Source organism: Camelus dromedarius, chromosome 4 (genome assembly GCF_036321535.1).
Source record: "Camelus dromedarius isolate mCamDro1 chromosome 4, mCamDro1.pat, whole genome shotgun sequence".
Lineage (NCBI taxonomy): Eukaryota > Metazoa > Chordata > Mammalia > Artiodactyla > Camelidae > Camelus > Camelus dromedarius.
In genome coordinates, this window is record NC_087439.1 from 90200433 (window position 1) to 90223977 (window position 23545).

Below are 23545 nucleotides of genomic sequence, written 5' to 3' on the forward strand. Positions count from 1 at the left end.
AATAAGCAAATAAATATATGAAAAATAATCACTCCAAGCACTCTATAGAGTTTTAAAAATGCAAATTAAACAGCAATGGGTTACCACTGATCACACAGACAGAGACTTTGTGTTGAAACTTTAAATGTATTGAGGGTCTGGCCTGGGAGGAGAGAGGGAGTTTTTTCTGACATTCTCATTCTGTGTTGGTTAGAATATAATTGAAACAGCCTTTTGGGAAAGCCATTTGGCAATATGAATAAAAAAATCTTTCAAAAAGTACATACGTTAACTCAGAAATCCTACATTAGAAATGTGTTCTAAGGAAATGTGTGTTCTGTAACATTTGGGAGTCTCAACGCAGAATTGTTTATATAATACAGAGAAAGCTGGAAACGATGTAAATGCCTCAAAGTAGGGGATTATATACGTAACTTAATGTTTGTCCATAAAATAGACTATGTTGAAGCAAAGAGTAATTTTGTAAAAATATCATTATCTTGAAAAGGAATGATGGTTATGCCTTATTTTTAAACAGGAAGTTATAAACAATATGTACAATATGGTCTCATTTTTATAAAAATATTGAGATGAGTCATTTAGGATGCACTCACTTACAAGTCATAGAAAACTCAATTTAAATTGATTTCAACAAGCAACTCCAGAAGTAAGACAGATTTGGGTGTTAGTTTAGTGTAGCAGCTCAGAAATTTCTTTGAAAACCTAATTTTTTTTAATGTTTTTAAATTTTATTTTTTAGGGTTTTTTTTTTTTTTGGAGGGTAATTAGGTTTATGTATTTATTTTTAATGGAAGTACTGAGGATTAAACCTAGGACCTTGTGCACGCTAGGCATGCACTCTGCCACTAAACTATATCCTTCCCTCCAAAAACCTGATGTAAAAATATATCTCTTGTTTTTTACCTTCTGAAGCATCTGCTTCAACTGAGAGCTGGTTTGTCTCATGGTGGCAAATGGCTGCCAATAGCTCCCAGGACTCTAGTCCAAACCCAGAGAAGGATTGAATGAATGAATGAATGTCCTCCCTGCCCAACTCTTTAGCAGGGGCCCTAAACTTCTCTCTGATTGGCCCATCTTGATGGCATGCCTTTCCTGGTGGCCAGGGAGTGCTTTATATCCTTTGACTTAGATCTAGATTAGATGCTGGTAAAAGCATGAGATCATTGCAATTTAGTTTAGCCAAATCAGGATCTATACAGGAGCTCTGCATGGAATAAATCCCAGCAAAACTGCGTGGATGTTCTACAATGGTGTGGAATGGAATGGGTGTTGAGACACTCATCCTAAGATCCACTTAAACAAAGAGAAAAGGCTGGAAGGATGTACCCCAAAGTGCCAATGGTGGTTATCCTCAAGTGGCGGAAATATGGGGAATTAAAAATTTTCCTTTTTATGTTCATATTTTTCCTTTCTGACAACCAACATATATTACTTAAAGAACTTTAAAAAATGAAACGAAAGCTAAAAATAGGAGGAAAAGCTGGTGTGTAACACTTGCAATGTAACTAACTGCTTGAGAGATTTAAAGCAGACGTGTTGGCAAACAGGAAATAGGAGTTTTCAGAGTAGTACCAACTGCCTTGCAGAAGTTTCTAACTGCCTTTCTCTTGCCTCTGTTATGAAATTGTGGTCATTTCTAAAGGCGTAATCCGAGATCTTTGAAGGCTAGCCTGGTTTAAAACCACTGGTTCCAGTGGCTAGAATTTTCCCCTAGTGTTAGGGCAGGAAATGTTTTAGCTTTCTCTAGAAACATTTTCCCTCGTCACCTTTGAACACCACAAAGTGGGTCCCAACCCCACAAGGGGTAGAGCATGAATCTCTTTGCAGAAGGACCTCTGTGTGCAGAAGGGGAGGTGCTGGTCCGGGTTCCTCCACTTCCTTCATAGACAGAGAGCGCTGAATGTCCTTTCAGGAAGTGAGCACCCTGGAGAGTCCCTGGTTTTCTCTTTCTCTGTTTCGTCAATCACAGTGTGACACTGGCTCCAGGCACCACGGAAGGGGCCCCAGGTCTGAAGGCTCGGGATCCTGGGAGAAGTCAAAGTGAGGCGTGTCCCTGGACTCTCTTCTGTTAGAAGCTGGGTATCGGGAGTCCTTCCCATGATTCATGAAGACGCGCCTGCTGCTCCTCCATATACTTTTTCCTGGAAAAGAGAACTCATTCCATTGGCAGGAAAGCCCTCCACAGGTAAAGGAAGGTAAGGGGTTCTCATGTCAGTCTGGGGATCCCATTTCTCACTTTTACTTCTGCTTTACATTGATTCCCAGCTCTGCATTTTCAGAAACTTGATTCTATCTGATCCTGCACTTCTGAAATCATCCCACTGGGATGGGAAGCAACAAACCAGCAGTTCAGTTTCACCCTGAGAGCTAAACTTACCCAGAGGATCAGAGTGCCCCACTTTGAGTGGTCAGGGTACTCTGGTCTCAGGAAAATACCTGTGGGAGAGGAGATGAGGCCAGAGGGTGGATATTGGATGGTCTTAGGAACCATTCTGTATTTCCCCTGGGGATGTCATCCACTCCCTGCACCAGAATGTAAACTTCATTCCGGGAGGGACCTTGTTTGTCTTGGCCAATGTATGCAAAGCATCTAGAACAATCAGAGGTACTCAACGTATACGTGATGAATGAATGATGGGAAGGCCAAAGAGCTGGATGGATGAATCCTTATTGTTTCCCAGAGACACTGCCTGTGAGAAGTGTTCCTGGACCTTTCTGGGATGGCCAGACTCCTCTGGGTTTCCATGGCACTTTGAATTAAAGCACTCAACTCATAGTATTGAAGCTATTTGCTTACATATCTGTCTTCCCTAAAAGACTATGAGCTCCTCAAATGTGGGGATCCTGCTTTGTTTTTCCATTTAAAACTTTTCACAGTAGTCTGGCACATGGTAGCTCCTCATTGAATACTGTAATGATACTGAGGAAGCCTCATGAATGTCTCTCTACTTATGGGATATACTTGTTAAGTGGATCAGGAAATTACATTAATCAAAGCCCTTTTGCTTCTTCAGTGTTGACAATGCATTATTAACTTTTTACTGTTTGTTTTTCATTGCTTCCAAGGTTACACACTTCCTCCTCTTTTCAGCTGTTATTTCAATATCCTCTGTTGAATGTACAAATACACTGAATTCCATGGATTACACTTCCAGGATCCAATCAGTCACCTCCTGATGTTATACAAAGAGGCACCTTGGTCTCATCGGCAAACTGTCTCTAAGTCTTAGGGAAGGATGCGTTATTTCTGGGGGGGGGGGGGTGCCACCTAGAGACAGCACACCTCTCCTGGGTTACGTGGATTCTTACCTTGGTTACACAAACTTAGTCCCCAGTCGTGTCCCCACTCAATTCTGGCTCATCTCTTTTATCACCTATGGTCCTCTGTCTGGAGACTGCACTTCCTCCAGTAGGTACATTTGCCTCCGGACCAGGTCACGTTTCCTTGGAGTCTAGGTGGGGAATTGCATGGTATCACTCTGACAACTCTGAAAAAAGCAAATGGCCACATGTGGCCACCAGTCCTGGATCATCGAGAAATAATAGCCAATGTTTGGGATAAAGAACTTAGGAAGTCAAGACCTAGACTATGTGGCAAACACACACTGGGATCAAGGCAGGCTGACAGTCTGAAACAAAGGAGATACTCAAGTTAGGTAAAGTTGGCAATAACCAGGGATCGGTGATGTGAGCCTCATGCTTTGGCAGAGTTTGCGCCAGCCGAGGAGCCTACAGATAGCCCATGGAGCCCATGGAAGTGGATGGTTTAAGTGGCCAAGGAGGTAGTGAAAGGAGAGGTGGGAAATTTAGAGTTCTATTGGAAGCTTCTTTGAGTGCAGGTGCGAGTCTCACTAGACCAGAGTGATACAGCTGTGCATTTGCTGGGAACCACCGCTGGGATTTGTTCATTTTGGTCATTGTTCCTTTATCTAAGGTCCACCCTCACCTCCAAGGAGGCCTTGCATCCTGTATTTGTGTTGTCACCTGGATTCCTCCAGTTGTGTCGTTCACGGAGAATCGCTGTGATGGCCGCTCCTTTGTTCTTCAATGGGGCATCTTCTCCATGTCTGTGTTCTGATGGCTTCGAAAGCCTCTTCGTCATTTGGGCCAAACCCCAAAGTTGGCCAGTATCTAGATCAAGCCAACTGTACCCTTCAAACACATGTTTCCTTAAATTAGATAATTTCTTGACTGTTCTTCGTTCTGTAGGCACCGTCTACAAGTTTGCCTTTATCAGATTTGCCGTTACTTCCTATCCATAGTGCCAGCCTTTTTTTGCACAACTGTGGTTTTCTGGAGGCCTCCTTTACCCTCTTCTGACTCCTTCAAACAGCCTTGCTAAAGTCTGATGCTTTTCCTTTTTTTCCAGGAGGGGTCTCCTGCTAGCCCCATGTCTGTGCTGCCCGGGATTCATCTCAACATCTCCTGCTCTGAATTTTCATGCAAGAGAAGAAAGAATACCTTCCCCAGATCCTCTTCTTGGGAAGACGAGAAAGGAATTCACCTTTCTTTATTCTGAAGGTTTGTGGTTTTCATGCATTCTCTCAAAGTTAAAATATGTGAAACTTACCTATGTTTTTGCCTCACCTCTCATAAATGATACTATGGTTCATTCCTGCTCCTACTTCCAAATCAAAGAAGTAAATTTCTTGAGGCTAGAGGCTGTTTCTCACTCATTTTCGCATACCCATCAACATGGTGGGTGCCTGATACATGTTTATTGGGTGGGTGAAGTGGTGAATGTGTAAATGGAGAAACTGGGATAAAAGCATGAATTTTAAAATTCTGATTACAAATTTTTTGATCATTCAAAAGTGTTCAGTGATAATATAGATGGGGATTTCAAAGTTACTAATTTTCTTTGTCACTAACGCTCAGAATGTAAGTCCTTTTGAAGAATACAAAATATAGTTGCAAATAATGTTTGCAAAAATAACATACATGACGATAATATATTTTCTATTTGGAAATAAGTCCCTTAAATAAAAAGAAAATATATAATCATATTTTAAGATAATCTCAAGGATAAGTATTGAAATAGACATTTGCTCTATAAATATGATTCAAAATTCTATGCCAATTCTAAGAGGCAAATATAAATGCTAATGAGAATGAATAAGAACTTTAATAACTTGGTGTAAGTGGACTCTACCATGAAAGAATGCAAGCCCATTCATATGGTAACAGAAAATTTGCTGTGATAGTTCAGCTTATATCCCTGCAAAAGGAGTTTTATAAATATATATGTTCTGATGATTGTGAGAAATCAATTATACAATAATTACATAAAAATTCAAGTTAATCATCAATTATGTACTAAGTAAAAGTTCCCAGAGCAGGCAAAAAGTGAAGGCATTCCATGAATTTTCACTTTCAGTTATAAGATTTGTTTAAAATCATGTAGTTTCCAGCTCTAGAGAGCTGACTTTTCATGACCAGTATAATATGAATGGTGCAAAGATACCTAATAAAGGTAAGAATACTAACCAAGCAATGTAAATTATATGTAGATTTCAAAACTTAGGGAGTTCTTTTTTCATCAGTAAAACAAATTACAGCATATAAAAAAGGTTAGTAAGAATAGCTGTAATTAAGTTGTACGTTAATTTGGGGAAATAGAATGAAACCTGAAAGAAAGTTTACAATAATCGCCAATGCTGAGTCAGAGAGAGAAAACTGAAACACTTCAGGGAATCTGCTGATTTCAACTTTCCCAAGATTGTGCTGATAAAACATCTAGTTTACTGCTAAAGGCAGGTGTGGTCTGCTGAAATAGAAAGGGTGTGCCTTAGGATGGGGCAACTGTCTTAACTGCAATGAAAGAATACCCTTGACTATGGAGTAAAGGATTGCCTACTAGTAAAGCACAGAACTCACCATCTTGGCTGTTATGTGTTATTTTATAAGCTTTAATAATGTTAAGATCATGTACAGCTAAATTAACTTTTAACTAGCTTAATAATTGCAGCAATGTAACATTAAAATAGCTTCAGCTTTATTTCAAAAGTAAATGCTACAAGATGAACTCTTGTTAAAAACAAACTAATAGACCAAAGACGAAATCCTCTCACATTCTGAGCAGTACTATTGAGAACCATTTTCTCAGCAACATATAGATTGCCGTTTGCTCTTCGTGCTTTATAGACATCAAATTGACCTTTGGCGTCCAGAGAAATAGGTATGAAGGGAGAAAGGCCATCTGTTTGCTACCTGCCACGTAACTGTCTAGACATTCGGGATTGTGTAAACTCCCCGACATCAGAGACTTGGCCCATGTTTGTTACTGAGTATCCCTGCTCTTACATCCATGCACATAGATAGTTGGAATTCATCAATTGATTGAATAGCTAGCCATCTCTGCCACTTTTGTTCCTTGATTACTCCCATGTCAGTGCAGAGAGCTCCACCCAAGTAGAATTGAGTGACTTTTATTTTAACTACTGTACCATAATTTCATATAAACTTTTTACTTAAGTTTCTAAGATTCATGAAAATGTTATTTGTTACATATGACACTATTGTAGTTAGTATTGAACAATCTTTTTCTGAAATCCTGGAATGACTCCTGATGCCTTATTTCTGTCTGCAGATATATACAGGACAATGAAATCTGTCATTAAATTGTGTCCTCTTTGTTCATACAGACATTATTGTTAATATAATAATTCGGATCACAAACACCTATCATTATCTAAGTTATAAAATGAAAGAGCTTCACCACCATTTTTACAAGCTACCTTCTTTCCAATACTTCCTCCTTGAATATTTATTTATATTCCCAGTTTGAGGGTTTATTTCACCCTGCCCTTGTCCATGGACAGTCTGCTGTTCCAAATCTTAAGTTATTCACCATATGATATCACATATATGTGAAATCTAAAAAAGGACACAAATGAATTTAGTTGCAGAACAAAAATAGACTCCCACACATAGAAAACAAACTTACGGTTACCAGGGTGGGAAGAGGAGTGGAGGATAAATTGGGAGTTGGGGATTTGCAAATACTAACAACTATATGTTAAATAGAGGAACAACAAGGTCCTACTGTATAGCACAGGGAACTATATTAAACATCTTGTAATAGCCTATAATGAAAAAAGTATGAAAATAATATGCATATGTATAACTGAATCATTATGAAAATATCATATAGGAAAAATTTAAAAATATAGTAGATGAATGAAAATATTTTAATAAATGAAGACTCATATAAAAACAAAAAATAGATAAGCAACAAAGATCTATTGTACAGCATAGGGAATTATAGCCATTATCTTATAACTTTTAATGGCATATCATATGTAAAAATATTGAATCACTATGCTGTATGCTTGAATGTTGTAAATCAAATATGCATCAGTAAAAATTCTGTTTTATCAAAAAAAAATAGAATAATGTCAAGTAAAATCAAAAGGAAAAATGCCATATAACTTTTACCTTCCACTCAGCCAGTTAATACTATAAGTGAACTTTTAGCAAAATTTAAAAATGTTGAAATATTGGGAAAAAAATTTCAAGATATTCAGTAAAGATGCATGTGTGCTTTTTTCATTTTTTAATTGAAGTATAGTTGATTTACAAAGTTGTGTTAGTTTCAGGTGTATAGCAAAGTGATTCATACACACACACACACACACACACACACATATATATATATATTCTTTTACAGATTCTTTTCCATTATAGGTTATTACAAGATAGTGAATAGTTTCCTGTGCTATACAGTAGGTCCTTGCTGTTTATCTGTTTTGTATATAGTAGTGTATATATGTTAACCCCAAATTCCTAATTTATCCCTCCCCCCATTTCCCTTTTGGTAGCCATAAATTTGTGTTCTATGTCTGTGAGTCTATTTCTGTTTTGTAAATAACTTAATTTTATCACTTTTCTAGATTCCACATATAAATGATATTATATGATATTTGTCTTTCTTTGTCTGACTTCACTTAATATGATAATCTCTAGGTCCATTCATGTTGCTGTAAATGGCATTATTTCATTCTTTTTTATGACTGCATAATATTCCACACACACAACATCTTTATCCATTCACTTGTAAATCAAATATAGGTCAATAAAAATTCTATTTTATTACTTTAAACTCTTAGGTTGCTTCCATGTCTTGGCTATTGTAAATAGTGCTGCTGTGAGCATTGAGGTATACGTATCTTTTTGAATTAGAATTTTCATCTTTTCTGTATGTATGCCTAACAGTAGGATTGCAGGCTCATTTGGGAACTCTATTTTAGTTTTTAAGGAATCTCTACACTGTTTTCCATAGTGGTTGCATCAATTTAAATTCCCACCAACAGTGTAAAAAGGGTTCGTTTTTCTTCACACCCTCTCCAGCATCTTACTATTTGTAGATTTTTTGGTGATAGCCATTCAGACTGATGTGAGGCGATACCTCACTGTAGTTTTGATTTGCATTTCTCTGATAATTAGTGATATTGAGCATCTTTTCATGTACCTATTTGCCATCTGTATGTCTTCATTGGAGAAATGTCTGTTTAGGTCTTCTGCCCATTTTTTTGTTTGGGTTTTTTTTTTGTTATTGAGTTGTATGAGCTGTTTGTGTATTTTGGAAATTAAGCCCTTGTTAGTTGCATCATTTGCAAATATTTTCTCCCAGTCTGTAGGTTGTTTTTCATTTTGTTTATGGTTTCCTTTGTTGTGCAAAAGCTTATTAGTTTGATTATGTCCCATTTGTTTATTTTTCCTTTTATTTCTTTTGCCTTGGAGCACTGATTTGAGAAAGTCTTGCTACAATTTATGTCAGAGAATGTTTCGTCTGTTCTCTTCTAGAAGTTTTCTTGTGTCATGTCTTATATTTAAGTCTTTAAGCCATTTTGAGTTTATTTTTGTACATGGTGTGAGAGAGTGTTCTAACTTCATTGATTTACAAGCAGCTGTCCAGTTTTCCCAACACCACTTGCTGAAGAGACTGTCTTCTCTCCATTGTATATTTTTGCCTCCTTTGTCAAAGATTAATTGACTGTAGGTGTGTGGTACACGTTGCTTTTTAAGAAGTGTTTTTGAGCATTAAGTAGTTTAGAAAAGGTCAAGTTTTTATTAAAACAAGGTTGTGGGTCTCTAGATTAAGGAATCCTAGGAGCGCTTAGAAGATCAGAGTTCTGATTATAAAAAATTGGGGAAGGAAGCTAGAGAATTTCCCTTTTTATAAAAAAAAAAAGGCAGATTAACACTCAAAGTTTAACTGCCTGGGAAAGCACTCACTAGAAAAATGTGTAGTCCCTCTGTTGTCAGAAGTCCCGGGGTGTATCTTCAGAGGCTTTGTGATCTCACCTGGTTCTCCACGTCGCCTCTGGGAGCTGCTTCCAGAAGGTTAACAACCACAGCTAATATTTACTCAGTGCTTATTCTTGCTGTCAAGTGCCTGACGTTCAGCAAACACCAGTTCCCTCCCTTCCTTCCTGCCTGCTTGGAGGAGGAGAACAGACGGGATCACAGGAGCTTCACAGACTAGATTGACTGTTAAAATACCAAAGAAGTAAGGCTACAATTAGAGCAAAGGGGAAGACATGTTTAAAGAGAAGGTGACATGTTTATTGTGGAAGAGGAGAGGGTCTGATCATCTGGGAAGGGTTTGAAGGGACATTCTGGAAGTATCCACTTTTTCTCACTGGCCTTCTGCCGGGAGCCACTCATGCTGGAAATCATTTCTGAAGTTTGTTCTTAGCTAATGAGCTCTTCTCATTGGCAGTAAGTCAGATACTGGCCCGGGTCTTGGCAGACACTCACTGACTGACGGTGAGCGTCCAGGAAGGGAAGCCTTTCTCCCTTTCAGATGTCTGAGTTCTCTCCTCCTTCAGAAATTCCCAGGCGCACGTCCTGGGGGGAGTCTGGCTGGAGCCATGGGAAGCCATGCTCAGCGCCCTGGAGGTAAGGTGGCAGCCAATAGCTGCCTCTCCCTGCTGCATCAGCCAGCTCGGCTGCTATGACAGAATGCCAGTCTAGGAGGCTTAAACAACAGAATTTTAGTTTCTCATAGTCTTGGAGGCTGGAAGTCCAAGGTCAAGGTGCTGGCAGGGCTGGTTTCCTCTGAGGCCTCTCTCCTTGCCTTGCAGGTGGTTGGTCTCTTACCATCTCTTTACGTGACCTTTCCTCTAAGCACACACATCTCCAGTGTCTCTCTCTCTGTGTCCTAATCTCTTCTTACAAGGACACAGGGCATCAGTCAGATTGGATTATCGCCCCCTAATGGCCTCATTTTAACTTAGTTACCTCTTTAAAGACCCTATCTCCAAATACAGTCACATTCTGAGGTTCTGGGGGTTAAGGCTTCAACATTTGAATTTCAGAGGGACACCATTCAGACCATAACAGCTAGTCAGTCTTTTTTATTCTTTTTTCTTTTTCAAAAAGAATTCAGTTCACATGCGTCAATATGGTACATCACTATGGCTGCAATATAATTGAGTTTTTTTCCAAACTCAACAAATGACAATAAGAAAGTGTTATCTTGGAAATCATAACAACTGAGTTTGAAGCCAGACTTCACCACTCACCAGCAACTCCCTGAGAAGTGTGGGAGCCTTTTACAACTTTTAACTATTGACTTTTCCTGAATGGGGGCCCTGGGCCCAGGGGGTTAGGGAATGGTGTAGGGAGGTGGATTTCCTGGTTCAAATTCCAGTATCGCTGTCATGAGCTGATTAACTCTTGCGAGTTGCTTCCTTCCTCTATCCGTCAGTTTTCTTTACTGAAAAATGGGAATAATGATAGTATCTACTTAATAGGCTTGTTGTGCAGATGGAGAAGTCAGCCCTCACTAGCACTGTCTTACAGTGAACAGTCAACACATGTTATCTGCTATTATGTATATTCAAAAATATTTTGGGGGGGGCGGTAATCAGGTCTATTTATTTATTTTTAGAAGAGGTACTGGGGATTGAACCCAGGACCTCATGGATGCTAAGCATGTGCTCTATCTACCACTTGAGCTGTACCCTCCCCCTGCTATTGTATTTTGCCTGTGTCATAACCAAATATAATTTTCTTATGCTCCATTCCAGGCCTGTCACTCACATTTTTACATCCAGTGCTCCTTTGATTTTCTTCCCAAGTGTGCTGTCTGTTGAGGAATGGTTGCCTTGTGGACCCTCAGAGGTAAGAAAAGTGAGAAGTTCCCCCTGCTCAGTGACCCAGAGCTCACAATGAGGCCAGGGTGGCAGCTGACTCTCCACGAAGGGAATCTGTCTCACTCGGCCCAAGCTCCCCGCAGCGCTCCTTCTGCTGGCCGGGAGGGGCAGAGGATGGAGAGGGAGCATGAGCTGCCACAAATGCATTACTCCCTGGAGAAAGGGCTCCCGGAGCATGTCCTGATGCATGGCCGCTAGCACTGTCTTTTCTTGCCCATGTGGAGATAAACAAAGACCAACCACAGGAGAAAAACAAAGGCTATCTCTTCTGTGCTTGCTAGAACCAGGGAGTCAGCCACCATCATCCGCGTTTTGGCGAGACTCACAAGCACACAGAGGAGTGGGAAAGCTTTCTGATGGAAAAAGGGAGGCCTTGAGGTGAGCCCTAATGGGGGACTATGGGCCTGGGGAAGCTGGAGGTGGCCAACAGGAATTGGGGTGTCCTATGTGATCAGTTAAGGGTACCTATTTGACTTTGGTTGGTCCTAAGTTGGAAGCAGGGACAAAAATTAGGGAAGTTGTCGGCTATTAATCAAGTCCTGATTGTTTTGGACAGATTGTTACAGGGGTTGTTTGGCTTCCTGGTTTGTCACTAGAGACAGCTGTCTGACGCCCCCCAGGTCTGACTTACCGCAGGCTGCCTTCCTGGGCTGGTCACTGTAGATAAGGGCTTGGTTTCCTGGTCAGTTCGCTGCAGGTTGTGGGTCTGAATTCTGTTTTTATAAAGGGTCTGGCCAAATCTGTTCATATATTCAGTCCTTCACTGAGGGCAGCGTGTTGCCCTCAGGAGTTTGTCCCAAGCAGGGCGCTTAGGATGAGACCCCCAGGACTTCACTGATCCTGTCTGTACCCATTCCAGCCCTCCTACCCATCTGCTTCCTACAGGATTTGTGCAGGGAGTGGTGGTGGCTGATTCTGATTTTTTCAGGGCAATTGTGGACATAATTCTTTGCTGAAGTCTCTTAGCGCCAAGATTTTATTTCAGACTATAGAAATGATCCCTGAAAGTATAGTCTCTCCAGGATTTTATTTCAAAGCTGAAGCCAAAGTAAGATTTTGGGCCAGAAGGAAACATTTACTCCCCACTTTAGAATTCCAGAAGAAAAGGAATCTAAGAACTGTCATTAAGTGGAAGTAATATGCAGAGATGAGGGCTTATTATATGGGTTTGGTTGCCAAGTGCTGTTGATAAGCAAATAAACCTCTGAGAAGGAATATGAATTTGGAAACCAGGAGATTCTTTCTGGCTGCACCATCCTGAATAAATTACTGATCTTCTTGAGGTCTCATAGATAAATTAAAGGCAACACCGCTTGCCCTCATTGATATTGCACAGTTGCAACCCTCCTGGAGATTTCACGTGTGCAAAAAGTATTCTAAGCTATTTGCTGTGGTTGTACTGTCTTCATTGTGCAAATTTCTCCTTCAGGGGCTGCCTGCTCTGCAAAGCACCTGTCAAATACCACTGTGCCACTAGGCAGGGCATCTCCTATGGTTCTTAACCTGTGGCATGTGCTGCTCCTAAGTTTAATCATGCAAGCCTCCTTATCGCCACAAAATGAATTTGAACACTCCGGATGGTATCAAGGCACTCCACATCTGGTCCCGACCTTAGTTGATCCTTAGTCCTCTAAACAAGCCTTCACTCCACCAAAAGTGATCTGCCCATTGTCCCCTGAACACCAAGGTCCCACCTTGGCTCCCACTGTTCTCTGTTGCCTGGAATCTGTACCTCTTCTCTCCCTTCCCCACCTCACCCTTGCCCTTCTTTGCTCTACTTTCCTTCTTTGGAAGGTCTGGTTCAGGTCTCGCCTCCTCCAGGGAGCTTTCTCTGACTGCCTTAGGCCACAGTGATCTCTTCTATCTCTGAACAGCCCTCCCATAGCACACCCAGCTTTCTTATGCATTTGATAAATAACTAAAACTAGACATGATGCTTTTGGTTATTGTTACATTGTATTTGGCATTTTCCACTGGACAAGGAGCCTCTGTGTGCTCTGTGTTTTACCACCTTTCAGCCTCACTGCTTAGGGCGATGCTTTGTATGTTTCATGCTCAGTGGAGACCGGTTGAGTACAGTGACGAATGCGGTACCACGATGATTAGTGCCTTAGATATCGTAGCAAACTAAAGAAACTAGTCCTTGCCTGGTCTCAAAAATAAATTTTTCCCTGAAATCATTCCAGATGAGGGGGTGGTGAGGAGTGTTGTGGTGTAAACTTTATTATAACTGCAGCTGCTGTAACTCAGGGATGGCTTTAAACATTTTATTCCAAAGGACACACAATGACAGTCACTCATACTCTGTATAGGATTTCGAGTCTTAGAACACAGTTGGGTCAAGCCCAGCCCATAGCCACTGGGGAGGTGCTGTCAAATGAACTAGGCAGGTGTACGTGGGGAGGGAGGGAGTGAGGGAGGGGCAGGCAGGTGCAGGGAGGTCCAGCCGAGCAGGAATGAAGAATCCAGCAGGGATGCTACAGCTGACGACTGGGATTCTGGGCAGAATGGGGGCTGGGGAGCAAGACCAAATAATGGGGAAGATAATCATCAGCTGTGCCAGACCCGCCAGCCGTGAGCCCAGGAGTGATGGCGGCGCAGTCATCATTGTGGCTCCTGCCAACAGTGACTGCCTTAAGCCTGGGGCTCGGGGGCTGGATTCCAGATCCTGGGAGGGGGTCTGGCAGGACAAGGTAGACCCTGTTCTAGAGAGTCAGGGGCTCTGTTTAAGTTGTTGAAATGGGAAGTAAGATGAGACGTTCTGGGGCAGAGGTGGGCGGTCTTGTTTTCAAGAACAAGTGAGAGCCCAGACACTGCAGGCCCAGGTTCAGGTTGGACCTCGAGGGTGTGCGTGAGGATGACTCTGTAGATGCAGAGAGAAGGGACGTGGAGCTTGGCAGCACCGCAGGGAGGTGATACAAAGATCCAAGGACCAGAGAAGCAAAGTGACTTCAGTATCCAAAGTCGTACTCTTCGCTGGGAGCAGGTCTAGGCTTAAAGCCCAGTTCGGGTGACTCCCCCAGTCTAAGGGAAGAGTGTTTGTTCTGTCTCCCCAGAGTCTTCATGCAGCCTTGTGGGGGCCCTCGGTTTCTATGGTGGTCCCCTGAGGGCAGGTACAGCTGGGTGCTCTGTGAGTGAGAGATTAAGGAGGAGGCATTTCATGCAGGCAGGCATGTTTTTTTCTGTTTATTATTGTGGGGTTCTTGTGGAAGATTTTGATGGGAAAAGTCTGCTGCTAAAAGAAATCTTAACAATGACAGTGACCATTACAATTCTATTTTTACAATTTTATAATTCTATAATTATGATTTCTATTTTTCTCTGAAGAGCTGGAGAGTAGAGAGAATAAAAGCCTGGAGTTCAACAACATGACAATGGCACAAAAATCCAGAACAGGGAAAATTCTCCGCAAAGGGTGACAACACAATATATGTGTGTGGGGGGGCTGGGGGGACAAATGATGCCTTCAGCAAGGGATTTTGTAGGGAGCTATGGCATTTTAGATTCTCAGAAAGTTGAAATCATTGTATCACTGTAATCATTGTAATCATTGTATTGTGATTTGCCCCTTAGGAAATCAATAGCATTTATGGTGCCTCTTTAGGGTCAGTTTCACATACTTTGATCTGTAGGAGCCAGAATAAAGGAACAGAGACCCATTTAAGCTAGCTCAAATAGTAAAGGGATGTGTGATGTTTTTACAACTCGAGGGCAGAAAATTCAAGGCATCTCAGTGGAATCGGAAGCTCAGGAGCCCAGGTTGCTCTCTGTCCTGCAAGGACTTTTGTGGTCCCTCAGGGACCTCATGGTCCTCTCTTCCTTCTCCTTCTCTCCTCCCTCTCTCTTCCACTCATCCACACTCCAGCATGACTGGCAGGTCAATTACCCGACATCACACTTGGACTCTGTGTGAATTCTTGGGTTGGATTTTTAAGAGACAGAATTTGGTAGACTCAGCACAGTCTGCAGTGTGATTTTCCCTGAGACAGATGTCTACTGCCAGTCCAATCAGCTGTGATGGAGGAGGAGGTGATGCTATAGTTCGTGAGGAAGCAAGCTGACCAGGCTGTGGTGGGGCCCATCGCCCTGAGTGTGGTGCAGTGGGGAGGCAATAGTTGGTATCTCTACAGCAGACTTTCACAGGGACAACAATGATATTGGAGTTTGGGGGCTCCCCAGGCTGCCACACAGTGTGTCATTCATTGCTGTACATGCTTGAGGTCTGTCAGGCTACTGCACACATCTTATCATTTCAGTGGTTCCTGTCCCTCAGCAATCCTGAGATCCCAGCACTTTCCTGGGAAGGAAGTCTTCCAGCTCCTTAACAACAGAAACAATATTTCTACAAATGGGGCCAGTTGGTCTGTCAAATGACATTGAACTGAGAGAATGCATTCATTTGGCTTTGCATTGGACAGAACCCTCCTCGTCGTGGTTGAGAAAGTGGGCTCTGGAGTTGTCCGCCCACATTCAAACCCTGGCCCCAGTAGGTAACCACCACATGGTCTTGAGCAGGCTACTTATCCACTTGAAGTCTCAGGTTCCCCATTTGTGAAAAGTGCACAATAAACCACGTGGAGGAAAATAAAACATACTCCAGGGTTACCAAGGAATTTGCTCAGATAACGGTTTTTGATCCCTAGGAAGTACTTGGTAAATGTCACCCACGATTGCCGTCATTACTGTGACTCTCCCTTTTGTGTCTTAGGGACCCAGATGAATTCAAGCATTTGCACCAGCGACTTCCTCACATTCCTCACAGCTTTGGGCCTAACTTCTCCCTCGGACCTTTGCAGGCATTAAATGTTAACAAGTGTTTGGTGGCCAATCAATTGACTTTAACGATGTCATGGTTTGTGCTCCAAAATGAGAAAAAGCTCTCACAATCAAAGATGGAAAATGATGCCTAAGCAGTAAAACTTTAACCTGCTTTTCAGCAATTTGCTGAGTACTGAGAGTACATCTTTCGAATCTTCCTTTTGTATGATTTGAGCCTGTGTCTAAAATTCTGATTCCAGTTCCCATGTGGAGTTCCCACTAACCCCCAACAAAGCCATTTTCTAACACCAGCTGGATGCGTGTCCTACAATTCAACCCACTGTTTTTTTCCTTTTTGTATGCAAGAAATCTACTAATTTTATTGAAATACAGTCAGTTACAATGTGTCAATTTCTGGTGTACAGCACAATGTCCAGTTATGCATACACGGACATATATTCATTTTCATATTCTTTTTCGTTAAAGGCTATTACAAGATATTGAATATAGTTCTCTGTACTATACAGAAGAAATTTCTTTTTTTTTGACCAGTTCTGAACCTGTATACCTGTATACCTGGAGATAGAGTCAGATCACACAGGTTAAGGGCTCAGTCCCACAAAACTGTCCCCACACCACCACTTCAGGCACCAGTTGCAAGTCCAGGTTGTCACCTGTGCTTCTGATCTAACCCCTCTTTGAGTTTAATTGATTTGCTAGAGGGGCTCACAGAACTCAGAGAAACATTTTACTTACTAGATCGCCAACTTATTACAAAAGGATATAACTCAGAAATGGCCAGATGGAAGAGAGGCATAGGGCAAGGTATGGGGAGGGGCCACAAAGCATCCATGCCCTCCCACGGCGTGCCACTGTCCCCCAATCTCCACGTGTTCACCCACATGGAAGCTCTCCCAGCCCTGTACTGTGGCTTTTATGGAGGCTTCACTACATAGCCAATGTTGATTAGATCACTGGTGATTGATTCAGCCTCTAGCCCCTCTCCGGGTACCTGGAGGCTGAGGGAGGGGGGTGGGACTGAAAGTTCCAACCCTCTAATCACATGGTTGGGCCCTCTGGCAACAGTCCCTATCCTTACGTGACCTAAGGCCTTCCTGAAAGTCATCGCATTAACACAACGGAAGACATCTGCTGATCTCATCACTTAGGAAGTTACAAGGGTTTTAGGAGCTCTGTGCCAGAAACGGAATGAAGACCAAATATATATTTATTATCAGTCGTGATATCACAGTGCCTCTTCCCTGAAATGAAGACTCCAGATAATGTCTCCTGTTTCTTTGATCCTTGTCAGCACTAAAGTTGTCATCCTCTGTGCTGAAAAAGGTGCAATCTGTTCCTTGAAACTATTCACAAGGTCAGAGAGTTGGAAAACCACACAAGAAGATGTAACCCAGATTCATTCTTTCTTGGTCTTTTCTCCTGCAGGAAAAGCCAAGTTGCCCTCAAGATCATGAATGTGTCTTCTGAGCGCTGTAACATATCAGATTGGCTGAGGCTGGAAGCCACAGTGAAGGCCTCTGTATACCTGGTGACTTTCTCCTTTGCCACCTTCATCACTGTCATCATTATCGCCACAGTGTTGCAGAATTCCAAGCTGAGGAGAAAGGTCCGATACCTCCTCCTTTGCCACCATCTGCTGTGCATCTCCTCCTACTGCGGCCTGGGGGTGCTTTTCCAAGGGATGCGGGCCCTCCTGGCCAACAGCCCGGTGCTGATGTGCTGGCTGGTGTTTGGGGCACAGCTAAGTGTTGGAGAAGGGATTCTCGTCACCCTGGCCTTGATGGCTGTCAACGCCTGCCTAGCAATTTGTTGGCCCTTGAAATCTCTGTCCTTTGTAGATCTTTTCAAGTATAAGATTCTGGCTGGGGCTTGGCTAATTATTATACTAAAGAATGCTTGCTTATTTCTTATAGAAGGCACTAACCCCACCCAGGAGGCTGTTTTAAAATCTGAACCCCTTTGCCCAGTGATCTTGAATGGCGTTCCTGCCAGAGCCGTCGGCATGCTTTTCCTTTTCCTTCCTCTGTCTATCATTCTTATAAGTTACTCTCTGATCTACAAAGAAGGGAAGCGGGCTGGCCATTTTAATAGATCAAATGTCAAGGCGAGGAAGACAGTGCTAATTCACTTAGTGCAGCTGGCCCTACATGTGATACCAACCCTGATATTCATAGGTTTGGGAAAGATGTGTGGGGAATTTTTCTTTGCTTTAAATCTGGTGCTTTTTGGAGTCTTTGCATTTGCCCAGTGTTTTAACCCTCTGATCTATGGGCTCTGGAATAGAGAGTTGCAAAGCAAATTATGCCATTGGATGTGCTATCAACTGTGGTGTGGTCACACGGTGACCAGCAGAGGGCCAGTTTAAACCAAAACTCAGTGATTTTAAAGCAATAACTCCAGTCCCAATGGGCCATTAGCTAGGGTTGAGGATTGGCCATTTCCTCAACCTAAAATTGATGCCTTGATTTTGTTTTGAAAGTAACAGAGTAAATCAGAATTATCCATCTGGCTTACAAACTTTGCTGCGGCATACACTGAGTTGGCTCAGTGAAATCATTTTATGTCCTTGATTCTAAACCCAGATTATCATTTTTAGCAGCATGCCTTACTGTGTTTCAGGAGCTGGTCAGCTTTTGAGAATGCACTTGTTTTTAGAAACTGAGAAATAGTACATGGTTGATATGGAGAGAAAAGGTTTGACTGTTCTTATAGTAATTAGGGGTAGATTTGTCTACATATAATAACAAATCAGCAACAAAATAACAGTGACTTTAAGAAGTTAGAGACTGATTTTTTTTTCTCATGTAAAAGAAATTTGGAGATACACAATCCAGGCCTATGTGTCAGCTCTTCAGGCAACAGGCTCATTCTCTTCTACTCTGCCATGATTAGTGTACTACCTCATGACCCAAGGTGGCTATTAGTGCTCCTGCCATCATATTCACACTCCAGCCAATCTGAAGGAAGAAAGGGGAAAGGAACCTCTGAATCTTCCTTCTAAAGACACTTTTTAGAAATTACAAAACACGTTTTCTTACACCTAACCGGCCAAAATTTAGTCATGTAACTATGATTTAGCTTTAAGGGACAATGGGAGGAAATTTTAGCAGGGTTGGTGTCTCCAGTTAAAAATTGGAGTTCTTAATATTAAGAAAGGAAGGAAGAATGGATATTGGGAGGCAAAATTATTTCAGGGACCATTTTCCTCTCAACCAAATAAAACATAAGAAAGACAATGAATGGGTTATGATCATCATAAAAATATACTCTGTCTTTTAATATGATAGACAAATACAGAGCAGAGTTATCTGTTCAGGAGCCCAGGAAACTTTAATTGTGTTATGTCAACAACTCTCAAAGAGAATGGCATCAATTAGGAAATCACTGAACTGGTTTAAACATGGGAACTTATCATTTAAATCTAAGTAAGTTTGGGGCAATAGTATGAAATAAATTCTTTCACCGAAGTTCCCATATAATGTTTCCTTAGATAAAACACTCATTCCTGAATCACACAGAATTCAGTTCTAGAAATAGGAATCATCACTCTAGGTATTTTGAACAGAAAGGATTTAATACAGGAATTAAATGCTTATGAAGTCACTGGAAGGGCTAGAGGAATGGAAATCAGGGGACACCACTGACTGATGTCAAGAGCAAACACTGCAGCTGTGAATTGGAGGTCAAGCAGCTTCTTTCTTCCCTGTCCCCCTGCCTCGTGCCACTCATGTCCTTGCAACTTTGTTTGCAAAAGAAACAGCAACAGGAAGATGGCCTCTACCTCCTCCATCTTCCAAATCTCATGTGATTGCCTCTAAATGGTGGAACTCGACTGGTACCCAGACCCCAAGAGCAAAGGAGTCTGGGAAATGTGGCTCCTCGTTTCACAGACGTGGCAGTTCAGGAAGTTACCCAGAAGGAATGTGAAATAAGGATTGAATGAGCCAATCCATGGGCTCCACCATTATGATGTTTAGTTATATTTACTAGTAACAACAACAAGGACAAATGATGCCATGTATTGAGCAACTCTTATGCGCCTGATGCTATGCAAGCCGTTTTATAAGCACCATGTCAAGTCCTCCCAACCACTTTATAATGTAGGTTATTATTATTCCTGATTTACAAACGAGAAAAGCTGAGGCTTAGAAAAGGCATACAGGAGCTCAGGAGGTCAGGACCCTCCCTTTAAGATTTGTCATATACACGACATGGCCCCAGGGTGATCGTTTCTTCACTGTTGGGAGCTGGACCAATTGCTTGGGAAATTGGGACCTTGGTTCTCCACTTCGCTTTGGGTGTGGATGCCTGGCTTGTGGGAAAGAGCCTCTTTTTAACCCATTCCTTTAACCCATCCCTGGGCCACCGTTGATGAAACAGACACGTCAGTCAGCCAGCTAGACATGACTTTCTACAAACCTCCTCCCACAAAAACCAAGCTGTCTCTTTGTTCATTGAAATATTAAGCAATCTGAGAGCAGAAAGTAGGAGAAAAAACGCCAAAAATTGACCAGACTTAACTTGATTTCAAGTCCTAGATGTAATACACACACAATTCAATTTATCCTTAACCTTTAAAAATTCTGTTTTCTGATACCAAAAGGTAACTGCTACTTGTACCATTAACTGAATGTTAGAATGGTAGCTACATACTTTCAAATGCAAATTATTACTTTTAAAATTAAATTTTTCGAATTAGGAATATATAGTGTAAAATTCAAAAGACTCATAGTGGTATTTGGTTAAAAGTAAGTCTTCCTCCTCCCCATTTTTTGAGGCCCCCAGTTCTCTTCTAAGAGTGAACAACTGTTATCAGTTCCTGTGTTTCCCCCAAGAGATAATCTACAAAGGAGAAATTACTGAGAATTTCTCATTTGTAAGATAATTTTGGTTTTGGTATCCTGGACTTGGGTTGGAATGTTGTTTAAATTGGCATTAAGAATGATAGTTTATGTCATCAGTGACATCAGCAATAATCTTTCTCACGATGTGAAAAATCTTTGAGAAACTTAACCTTGAGCAAGATACAGAAAGAAAGGAGAAGGAGGAAGTGGTGGCTAAAGTTACTCGCAATTAGCTGAGAGTTCTTGTAAAGTGTTATTTTCCTCTATAGATATGATGCGATGATATTGAACTTGATGTCAGAAAGTGTAGGAGTTTGGGGGAAATGTTCAAATAGCTCTAAAAAAATTACTTACGGAAAAAATGTGCATTATCTCAAAATTCCTGAGTTCTTTTGAGCGTTTCATTTACTGTAACTGCAACTGTATTATCACTGCATGAAACTATTTCTGGCTTATATATAGCTATGTTCTACAAACACGTATTAGATAAATATGAATGAACTTGGGCAAAATTTTAAAAAATAGAAATAGAAAGTTAGTTTATAATATCCATCAAAAGAAAATGTTGAATGAACCCAGGCCATTTTTTAGAAGAAGTTCAAGACTGTAAAATCAGTCACATTAATGAATTTTAAGCTTTTGTCTTTCCTCTCTGAGAAGGTCAAAGACTGTGACTAGAATTGCCTGCCTGTGGCCAAGCAAAGACATATCTCTCCAATGGAGAGAAAACTGCACGTCTACCACTGGTGGGGGTGGGGAAAAGATGCAGCGCGTTCTTGTGAGCCAAGGGGACTTGTGGGAAGGATCTGGCCTTGGGATTGTTGGAAAAGACCTGTCCCAAAAGGCTTCATGCCTAAGGGGAGGGGCTCTCATCAGAAAGAGACTGGAGGTTACCACTGGCTGCAGAGGATGAGGATGGGGTGAGAAGCGGCTGACCAGGGACAAGGATTGCCCAAGGGCTTAGAAGGGATACATTTGACTGAGGGTCCCACAAAGTGCTACAGAAGAGAAAGAATCACCATTGGGAATCTGCCCCACTCAGAAGATGCAAACATCAGACTACATCTGCCTTCAATAAGGATGGTGTCTCCTGCCCCTTACATCTCCTCCCAGCCTCCAACTCTTCTAACTCTGGAAAAGTCACAGGCAACTGGGGGTTGGAGGAGCTGTAGAAACCTGAATTCCATCTGCAACTTTAATTCACCCTCGCAATGTAGCAAAACACCCACAGGTTCCAATGATTAGGGCATCTTTGCAGGGGAAAGGGTGTTATTCTGCCTATCACATTTATAAAATGAGCTTGTTCTTTGGAGCTGAAAATGATCAAAGGGCTTTTATTACTTAAGAATGACTAGATAAAATGTGTATCAAAACAGCAATGAAATAACGCCTCATGCCCATTTGGATAGCTACTACAAAAATAACAGAAAATAAGCACTGGCAAGGATGTGGAGAAACTGGTACCCTTGTGCACTCTTGATGAGATTGTAAAATGGTACAACTGCTGTAGAAATCAGTATGAAAGTTCCTTAAAAAATTAAAAATAGAACTATCATGTGATCCAGCAACCTCACTTTTGGGTATAAATCCAGAGAAGTTGAAAGCAGAGTCTAGAAAAGATATTTCCATGTTTGTGGCAGCACTATTCACAATAAGCCGAGAAGCAGAAACAACGCAAAAGTCCACTGATGGGTGGGTAAGCAAAATGTGGTATAGAATGAAATATCATGCAGCCTTCAAAAGGAAAGAAATTCTGTCACATGTTATAATATGAATGAACCTTGAGGACATTATGCTAAGTGAAATAAACCAGTCACAAAAAGACAAATGCTGTCTGATTCCGCTTATAGGACGTAGGTATATAAAGTAGTCGAATTCATAGAAGCAGGGAAACTTTGTGCAGGGCTCTCCAGCACTGCGTTCTGCTCTGCCCAACCCGTCACCCTCAGTGCTATCCGGAGGCTGTGGGTGGTGAACAGCCAGGGCTGGGTGGCAGCCAGGTCCTCATGCCTGCAGGACTTTCGGGCCCTGTCTTGATCTGGACCTGTCTCTTAAACAGGGCAGGGCAGTAGGGGTGGGCCAGGCCCTGGAACCAGATCAAGTAGGGTTGGTGCTGGCAGTACCAGCCAAGGGTTCTGCTTTCCAAGGTGAGGGTGAAGGCTCTCCCCTTGACCAAAACTTAGTCGTGCACTGCTAAGCCTTCTTCTCAGCTAGGCTTCTTCTCAGCTATCCATCCTTGTTGGGCCCACATGGGCCAGTTTTAGTAAGAATCTGGCTACGTCAATTTAGAGAGAATTTCCCGTCCCTGATACCTGGTCACCCTTGATTTGTGATCACCCTTGACATCTGGCCAAATTCCTCACCCACCATTTTTGGTACCTCATCACCCTGCTTGCCTTCAGCAAGAATCCCGTTCAGTCTGTTTAACCAGAATCCACTCTCTTCCCCTACTTTTACCCTTGATTTTTCCTGTTAGTAGTATTTCATCCACTGACCTCCCCCCACCTCCACCTGCTCCTTGGCTGGAAATCCCCACTCATCCTTGTTATGTTCAGAATGGAGCTCAGTTCTATACAGCAGTCCCTTTCCCCCTATTGCAATAGTTCTGTTTTTACTGCATTAGCTACTGCCAGCCTCTGGTTTTCTCTAACAGTGGGAACACCTCTCAGGCGGAGCTTCGGTGAGCAGCGCAGACAGGGGGAAGTGGCACAGGGCTCTCTCTCCCAGGGGGACAGAGCTCAGCCAGACGTCCTGGTGGGA

General features: G+C 42.0%; 1 protein-coding gene across 3 annotated transcripts; it reads left to right on the top strand.

Annotated features, from left to right (window-relative positions):
• The first annotated feature begins 1863 nt into the window (after positions 1-1863).
• On the top strand, positions 1864-22637 carry LOC105093767 (uncharacterized). Of its 3 annotated transcripts, none has more exons than XM_031452349.2 (5): positions 1864-2195; positions 4370-4521; positions 11037-11130; positions 11444-11540; positions 17367-22637. In XM_031452349.2, exons 3-5 carry the CDS (start codon positions 11106-11108, stop codon positions 18304-18306), a joined length of 1062 nt encoding a protein of 353 aa, XP_031308209.1. In that variant the 5' UTR covers positions 1864-2195; positions 4370-4521; positions 11037-11105; the 3' UTR covers positions 18307-22637. The 3 variants fall into 3 exon arrangements, with proteins under 3 accessions (XP_031308209.1, XP_031308206.1, XP_010983976.1); XM_031452346.2 differs by having other exon boundaries at positions 1864-2185; XM_010985674.3 differs by lacking the exon at positions 11444-11540 and having other exon boundaries at positions 1868-2185.
• The last annotated feature ends 908 nt before the right edge of the window (positions 22638-23545 follow it).